General features: G+C 38.1%; 1 protein-coding gene across 1 annotated transcript; it reads left to right on the forward strand.

Annotated features, from left to right (window-relative positions):
* The first annotated feature begins 3192 nt into the window (after positions 1 to 3192).
* Positions 3193 to 8845, forward strand: LOC149819943 (transcription initiation factor IIB). The gene is made up of 7 exons (XM_089982296.1): positions 3193 to 3964; positions 4967 to 4991; positions 5796 to 5925; positions 6079 to 6209; positions 6351 to 6439; positions 8315 to 8391; positions 8479 to 8845. The coding sequence occupies exons 1-7, from the start codon at positions 3612 to 3614 to the stop codon at positions 8610 to 8612; spliced, it is 939 nt and encodes a 312-aa protein (XP_089838422.1). The 5' UTR covers positions 3193 to 3611; the 3' UTR covers positions 8613 to 8845.
* Positions 8846 to 9062: the final 217 nt, after the last annotated feature.

A 9062-nucleotide genomic window follows, 5' to 3' on the forward strand; every position in this document is an offset into this window, starting at 1 on the left:
GTGTTTGGGATGACTAGGCCAACCCGGCTTGGTAGGAACCTGCGTGGCCCTATCTGGCCCTTGGGCAGGACTGGGACAGGCCTGGCAGTCCCTTGCCAGGCCCGACCTAGGGTTGACCAGACCGACCCAGCTAACTAAGGGCAGCTGGGTCTGTTTGGAACCCCAGCCGACTAGGTCGGTTGGGTGTAAATCCTAAAAAGAAAAAAGAAAATTTCTTGCATGTATTGTGTGTGCAGTGTTGTTCATTGAGTGAAAAAAAAGGAGAGGCATATGTATCGATTCCAAAGGGGCACAGTGTAGTTATAATTGATTATACACTTGAAAAATAAAGGGGGCAGTGCATTTACAGTTATGTAAGCATTGATGGAACATGTATTGTTGTGTGTGTTGTGTATATGCAAAGTAATGAAAGCATGCACTGATATGTATGGGCTAACATTTTGAGATCATATAATTGACATGAACAGGTACGCTTGATGGGGATATGCATGTACATGGATATGTACACTCAAAGCAAACATGAATTGATTTGAATAAGCCTACAATGAAAACATGCAATTGACATATTTATGCATAGTGAATGAAAGCATACAATGGACTGAATAGGTGCATTACATGAAAGCGTGCATGTGTCACTATCATATGAATTGAATAGGAAAATGCTTCTAAATATTCTTGTTTCACGCGCATAGTTGAAATATGCAAATATGAATGTGTACTTAAAAAGCATGTGATTTATTTTCATATATGGCATGTTGTTATGGTTTTTGCGTATGGTGCATCGATAATTGAAATGAATCATCGTGGGCTTGTTAAGCCCCGAGCTTTGGTGTGCTCTTTCTTTAATCATTTCAAATGCATCGCAAAAATCATATATATTTTTATTGCACTGTAATGCATTGTTCTATGCTTTTTCGCGGGTGGTGGTCCTATGATGGCTCTCGCAGGGGTAGATGTGAGCTTTTGTATGGTGAATTGCAAAATTTAATAATTATTTTTTAATAAAAAGATAATGAATAAGAACAATATAATATATGTTCTGAGATCTCCCAGCGAAAGAATGAGCATCTTAGAGATTCGGTTTTTGGGGACCAAGAGGATAAAAAAACTGTGTGTTTTACTTATTACTCATGAACCTGATATTGAGGTTCATTCTCTTGGACACGGTTTTAGGAAAAGTCTGTCACTTTACTTGGGGGTGGTGCGTAGACATAACTGTTGTTGTTTTGGTATACCAAGACAGTGACATTATTGGATGTGGAGGTCCTTAGTGTTCCGGCATTAGATGTACAGGTCTAATATTCCGAATGTGATTCGGTCGAGGGTTAAGTTTGGAACCTAGTAATAAAATACAACTTGTGTGCTAAGTTATCCTGGGAACCCTACTTGACCTCAGGAAAATTTACCCGTTTGGTGTATCCGCGGGCAACGGTAATTAAAAATGGGAACTTAAATTGTGTGCATTTAATAGGGACATGCATATGAAAGGAAACTATAATGAAATATAATAATTTACTCATGCATTGCACTGAAGTAATGCACATTCCTACTATGCATTAAAACATGCATGTTTATTTGTTCTCTTGATTGTTATATGTTGGTGGATGCATGATGTTTGATTCATAATGCATATTAAATGTTCCGGTTACTTAAATTGTGATTTTTGTTATTTATTAATGTTCTCTCATGCTTAGTAGTTGTTTCCTACTGCATGAATGCTTAAATTGAATTATTTAAATGTCATAATTGTATTCTTTTAAATTATTGCATGAAATTTTATTTGTATTCTTTATACTCATTTATTTCATTAGAGGGATTCGTACGCAAAAAAATTGAATTTCTAACACCACTTTTGTGGTTTTTGCAGTCGCATGGGATCAGTGAAGCGACTAGCTTCTGGTAGAGGTACGAGTATTACACTTTTGCTGAACAGTTTACAGAGGGACAACGTGGCTCAGATTTTCTTTATTTACTTTTATGTCATTTAAATAACTCTGATATATTTCTTGCAATTATTGTTTAAACATTCTTTCTTTCATAATTAATAAGTAATGAGTTGTTATGGTTTGGGGTAATAAATGTAAGATCTCTTGTGGTGTGTTTGGTTATCCAATTGGGAGTGGAACAGTAAAGACCCTGGGTCTCTGAGAATATTTTTTCAATGGTTTTTACAAAAAAAATCTGCATTTTTAAGGGGTACGAGTTGAGGTCGTTACAATACTAATGAAGTTTTACACCGCAGAGACTGAATCTGGTTTATGATCGATGTGATACCTCTAGGCTTATATCAGGCGTCAAAACCAAAACAATGGCTTCTCCATTTCACATTAAAAAAAAAACTCACTGAAATCAAGTTTCTACTTTTCCGACAAAATCTCCAAAAAGTTTGAGCCTGATTTAAGTCTCATCCATAGTTACTAGAAACCGAAATGGATTTGGGAAGCAATGCTCGAAGCTGAAGCAACTATGCAAGTGTTTAAAAGTAGTATGAAGCATGAAACCATTGAGGAAACATGTGAGAAGAGTAAAAGGAGACTAAAATAAAGCAAGGGAAAAGAGAGTGAAAAATGAGGGAGAAGGGAAAAAAATAAAGAATAACATAAAAACCACAAAAAGTTATAGGCAAATAAAAGAAAAACCGAGTGAAAAATGAAAGATGCAAGAGAAAAGCAATTTGAGAAGCGAATGAAAAGCACACTTCCCACATAGGAAAAGAGTTTCCCACACTTTCCCTAAAAAAACATTGTACTTATGGGGTGGGGATTGTGGTTGTAAACGCTGCACTTCCTGTAACTATGGTCCCATCCCACATGTACAATAATGTTACACACCCAAAGAAAAGAATATGTCGACTGGATTTCGATTTGGGTAATGTCTCTATTTCTGATTTTACCCAAAATCCAAATCTAAAAGATCCAACTTGGTAGAACTCAGTAATGTTTTGAAGGTAGTTCCAATCTTTGAAGGTACCAGTTTGCTATTTTATCTTTTGCTCATTTTGATGCAGTAGAGATTTTTCTTATTCAAAGAGAATGCCCGATTTTAACGAGTCAGAAAAACCAATACTGATCACGTTCTTGTCATTACGTTGAGGAAGCTTCCAAGATACATGGCTAAGTTGCATCAACAGATAACTAAAATGAGCTGAAGAGCCATCCAATATCTACTAAGTGAGGTCACTGTTTGAATTTTGTTCAAGTTTATTTTTCTGCCAAACGTTTGGATCTTGAGTTCCTCACAATCCCAAGTTTCCTAGTTTTATACTTTGATCTTATCCTGTCATGTGGGGACATAGATTTTCAAGATTATGGTCACCATACTTGGAACTTGAAAGGCAGTGCCCTTCGTGAGGACCCCCTTGTAAGATTTTGATCTTGTAAGATGTGACGGTGGTTATGTCATATATATATAGGTAGGAGCACCGTGCTCTCTGTTTCTCTCTCTCTAAAACGTTCTCCGTCCCCTCTCTCTCTCTCTCTCTCTCTCTCTCTCTCTCAAACGTTATCCCTCTCTCTTGTATGCTGCTGCTTCTGCGTGGGCGTGGTTGATGGTGTGTGGGGTCCCACTGAGAGAGAAGAAGAAGAACGAAGGAGAGAGAAAGGGAAGGAAGGATGGCGGAGCCGTACTGCCCGGACTGCAAGAAGCATACGGAGGTGGTGATGGACCACTCGGCGGGGGACACGGTGTGCTCGGAGTGCGGTCTGGTGCTGGAGGCCCACTGCATCGACGAAACCTCTGAGTGGCGCACCTTCGCCAACGAGTCTGGCGACAACGACCCCGTCCGCGTCGGGGGCCCCACCAACCCCCTGCTCACCGACGGCGGCCTCTCCACCGTCATCTCCAAGCCCAACGGCGTCCAGTCCGACTTCCTCTCCTCCTCCCTCGGCCGGTGGCAGAACCGCGGCTCCAACCCCGACCGCTCCCTCATCATCGCCTTCCGAGCCATCGCCACCATGTCCGACAGGTTGCTTCAATCCCTCCGTCCCTCTCTCTCTCTCTCTCATAGATATTTGTTTTTTGATTTTGGGTTTTGGTGGGGCTTCGATTGATCGTCTTGGATGATTGTTGTTTTGTGATTTGGTCGAATCTGACATTGGAAGATATGCACTTTAGATCGTGGTCGGTTGTTTTGTGGATTGTTGGTGTTGGAATTGTTTTATATCTTGAAGAAACGGCACACGACATGAAGACCTGGTCGCACTGGCTCAGCCTGTCGTACCTACGGTCATCGGCTGATGAAAGTGAGATTAGGAGATTAGAACTATGAATTGGTCCGACTAGTGAAAGCTTTTAATGGTTTTTTTAGATTGAACTTTCCATGTGGAGAAGGAATTATAAAACTTGGAGACTACCCAGATTTGAGGATTTCTGAATTGTCAATGTTCTCTCTTTGCTTTGATTAATTTTTTAATGATTATTTTTTTTTTGCCTTTTCCCCCACAATTTTTGGAGAAATCTCATTTTCATGGTAGATTTGAAGAGAAAAGGATTGTATGTGATTTACAACATTGGGTGTGAATTGGGTAGAACCAACCAAAACTACGTAATTGAATGGATTTGGCAGATTGAGGATTTGGAGAATTTGGGTGTTCAGATTGGGTGGGATAAAGGGGAACCAAGTAAACCACATAATTCAATAGCTTTGGTACATTGTATAGAAGAAGAAAAGAGTCCAACACAACTTGGAATATGGAACTCTGAGTTGCTTGTGAAAACATTGTACATAACTAGTAGACTCCCAGGGCACTAGGCATTCTTAGATTGCTTTCAAAGACGCTCCTGGGGAACTACTGTTTTGTTGTTTATGGCGCTACTATTTCTCAGTTTTGTTATATTGAGGCCCTGTATGTTCATTGTTGTATCTGCATCTTGTGTAAAGTCGATTGTGTTTTACTAAAACATTCTTAATTGGTAGTTTTCTTCAAGCAACTACTTTTCTGATCTCAGTTTTTTCTTGGCATTTCAGGCTTGGGCTGGTTGCGACCATCAAGGTATGCACTATGCATATTATTTGTGTGTCCATATTTATGATTTTCTTCATCACCGTGGGGAAAAATCATGAGTTAGAAACAGATCGTACGTGTAGACATCACATTAGATTTTTTATTTTTCTTTTGATCATGTACTGATGATCCTTAGCCCTTCCCTTCTTGGAACCATACTCGGTTTATAAATAGTATTTAATCATTATATCTTTTCTGTTAGCACGTCTGCTTGAGGTCCTTTCCTTTATTCTCTTGAGCTATGCTTCTCTTAGATTGCATTCACTTAAACACAGCCTATAATGGAATTGGATCTTATTTTTACTTCATTGATAGTTTTTACTATCCTTTAGAACTTTGTTCATCCCTGTTGTCAGTTTTGCATCTTGACAATTTAAACCTGTGTTGTTTCTTCAAGAGCTTGTTGAAAGCAACTCTGAAACGTGCGGACAGGACGACAGATATACCTATTTTTTTGAATCTCCATGCCTGCCATCTTACAAAATTATCAGTTATGAATTTAAATTTTTGCTTATTTTCCTATTTTCTTGACCATCTAAAATTCTTACCTATTAAGAATGTTTCCCTGTGAGAATTACATGCATGTTAGGTAAGATGAAATCATCTTATTTACACTATTCTACACCATGGTTACTAGGCGCATGTTTTGATGGTTGCAATTGCAGGTCATGGGTCATTATGTGTCTTAACAGCATAATGGAGTAGTCTAAGATGTCCATGCATTTTCTGTTCTAGTTTTTTTGTCTTGCTGTCTCATTATATGACTCTATGGTTTTTTATCACTTTTTGAAGGATCGAGCCAATGAGATATATAAAAAGGTGGAAGATTCAAAGTCTATTAGAGGAAGAAACCAGGATGCAATTTTGGCTGCTTGCCTGTACATTGCTTGCCGGCAAGAAGATAAGCCACGGACCGTAAAAGGTACTACATTATATTCTTGTATATTTCCTCCAACAAAAAGTATTTTTTCAAATGCTATTATGTACCTTCACAAATGCGCACACACGCATGCCCAACACACACAAACACAACAGTATTGGATCTAGTTCAAAAACTCATGTGACTTGTCTGCAGAAATATGTTCTGTTGCTAATGGTGCTTCAAAGAAAGAGATTGGTCGTGCTAAAGAGTTTATCGTGAAACTTCTTGAGGAAGAGTTAGGAAAATCCATGGAGATGGGAACCATACATGCTGGGGATTTTCTGGTGGGTATTGTTGATAATTGACATTGCAGACATATTTTTCATAATTATATTAATTTTTTCTTCTATAATTCGGAGAATATTTTGCATAAGCTTATACCTTTTACTTAATTCTAATCATGAATCACTTTTGTTATACTGCAGAGACGGTTCTGCTCCCACCTTGGCATGACAAATCAGGCAGTCAAAGCTGCTACGGAAGCTGTTATGAGATCTGAAGAGCTTGATATTAGGTAATCTGTTTTTTTCCATGTAACACTGGACCATTATTTGATGTGCATTTATGAGGCTGAGTGTTGCATATGGAAAGGTGAATTTTTTTATGCGTAAGCTAGCTAGCTAATTTGCAAAAATTATTTGTAGTTTTAAAGTTATATGTTGATATTCATATGAATTAACACCAATCAATTGTGGAATGAAAATACTTCCATACATTTAATAAAATTGTTACATAATACATTAAAAGTTTGTTGAATTGCCAAAGTACTAATAGTAAATCTAAATCATGAAAGATTACTTAATAGACCTTTGTGAGAATTTCCAGAGCATTTCAAAATTTGCTGGGGGTTACCCTAATTTTGTAAGTCTGAGTATGTCCAGCTGTAAAACATGCATCCACATCTGATTAACGTGAGTTAGAAGACAGACTAGAGGGTATTATTTACAACTGGATGATCTTTTGATTGCCACTGAAAAGTTTCATGGAACCGGACACTAGAGTTGTCAGTCGAGGAAGCGGGAGCGGGAAGCAATTCGGGAAGCGGAAGCGGGAAGCAAAGTACTTCTAAAATTTTATGTAGCGGGAAGCGCGGGACAACTTAGAAGCGAACCAGGAATCGTCTCGGAAGCGAGAAGGGAAACAAACCAGACGTGACCTAGGAAGCGAAGAGAAAATGAAGAGGGAAGCGACTTAGGATTCGAGTGGGAAGCGAATAGGAATAGACTTTTCCCAATATTGGGAAAAAATTTGTTAAAGGCTCCAAGCCCCCCCAAAAAAGAAAACTCGCTTCGTGATATTGGGAAATGAGCTTCCCAATAATGAGAAGCGTGCTTCCCATTAAAAAGGGTTGCTTCCCCATACATTTCGGAAGCACGCTTCCCCGAGTCCTATAGTGTTTCCGGTAACCCTGCATGGAACACTTCAAATGATTGTTATTGGTATCCCTATACACACACACAGACACCAGAGTTAAAAACAAGATTTTTGTCAACCAACAATATTTTTAATTTGTCTTGTTTTTTTTTTTTTGGAAAAACTTGTGAATAGTAACAAGATTAATAAATTAAAAGAGAATTATGTGATCTAATGTCTAGGGTCAGATTATTGCTGGAGGATTCCCTTGAAACACTCCAAAAGATTGTTGATGTGTAGCATACATGGTGACTAGTTAAAATCAAGAATTGTCTGCCAACAATATTTTTAATTTGTCTTGTGTTTTTATCAGGGAAAACTTGTCAATAGTCACAAGCTTAATCAACTAAAAAAGAATATAAATAATAAAAGAAGCTGTGTAATCAAACAGGTTTTTTGTTTTTAATGATTAAATCATTGATAATTTCAATATTTAATTTTATGGTCACTTTTTAAATGCATTGTTTTATGAACTGCCTTCCTGTTAAGCTGCTTAGAGCGTGTACTGGCATGAAGGCCCACTCGGTACATATGGTTGTGTAAAAGCATTGAGCCACTGCAAAGGCATGTTCGCAGACAAGGGAGCCCAATTTCAGTTCACTTAGGGGTCCTTTTTCTCTTTTATCAATTATTCATAACACTTGTGTTAGGGTGGATTGACTGATGGATAGTTTCCTATCATCTTCATGCTATTGTTTGGCTTGAGAACTTCTGAATTTTTACTGTGCATATATTTGTCACTCAAACCTCTGATTTATGGGATGGGGAAAGTAATTGAAGGGTTATGTTGATTGGTTTTTGTTCTTGGTGCTGTATCTTACGATGTATAAGTTAATGAGTTGGTTGGATCACCATTTTAAGATTCTACTCATCATGTACTATATCAGTGGGTGGAATTGTTTTCTTTATTAAAACTGCTTCCCTTGCGGCTTTGCAAATCTCATATAATTTGTTGTGAAATATATCCCATTTGCAGGAGGAGCCCCATATCAATTGCAGCAGCTGTCATTTACATGATATCCCAGCTATCAGATGACAAGAAACTTCTGAGAGGTTTTAAAAGCTTTGGACTATTTGTTATCTTTTATTTTCCTTAGGGTTCAAGTTTATTTTCTTATACTGCTTCTCCATTGAATTTAGATATATCACTAGCTACTGGAGTTGCAGAAGGCACGATCAGGAACTCTTACAAAGATCTCTACCCTCATGCTTCTAAGCTGATACCAGATTGGTTTGCCAAAGATGAAGATCTTAAGAATCTTTGCAGCCCTTGATAGATTCCTTTTTGAATTTCAGAAGTGCTGATTTTGAGAAAATGCCAGTGTTTATGGGTGCAAATCAATTGAAATTCATGACCTTTCGTTCCTCTTTTTCTACAATTTTTTCCTTGGAAAAGATTAACATACAGTTGAACTGGGAAGATGATATTTTGGTGCCTTTCAGTTCTTCCCATGTGAAAGCAAAACTGTTAAGGAAATGAAATTTATGAAGGTTGGTTTTTCAGTAATCATGGAACGACAACTTGCCTGTAGAAGTATTTCTGCTTGAAAACTTGGATTTTCTTACAAGCTAAGGAATACCAGTTGCAGTGAGGAGTGGTGCTGCATCCATACAGGCCAAACATGTGTATGCACTCACACACACATGGGTGCACATGATCTCTCTCTCTCTCTCTCTCTCTCTCTCTCTCTCTCTCTCTCTCTCTCTCTCTCTCTCTCTCGGTT

The sequence above is a fragment of the Nuphar pumila genome, chromosome 12 (assembly GCF_984573655.1).
Source record: "Nuphar pumila chromosome 12, dmNupPumi1.hap1.1, whole genome shotgun sequence".
NCBI classification, from domain to species: domain Eukaryota; kingdom Viridiplantae; phylum Streptophyta; class Magnoliopsida; order Nymphaeales; family Nymphaeaceae; genus Nuphar; species Nuphar pumila.

Bases quoted from the DNA above. Each gene is read 5' to 3' on its own strand.
- LOC149819943 (XM_089982296.1), top strand. From the start codon at position 3,612: ATGGCGGAGCCGTACTGCCCGGACTGCAAGAAGCATACGGAGGTGGTG. The intron at 4,992-5,795 runs GTATGCACTATG...CACTTTTTGAAG, and splicing joins GGCTGGTTGCGACCATCAAG to GATCGAGCCAATGAGATATA. The intron at 8,392-8,478 runs GTTTTAAAAGCT...CATTGAATTTAG, and splicing joins TGACAAGAAACTTCTGAGAG to ATATATCACTAGCTACTGGA.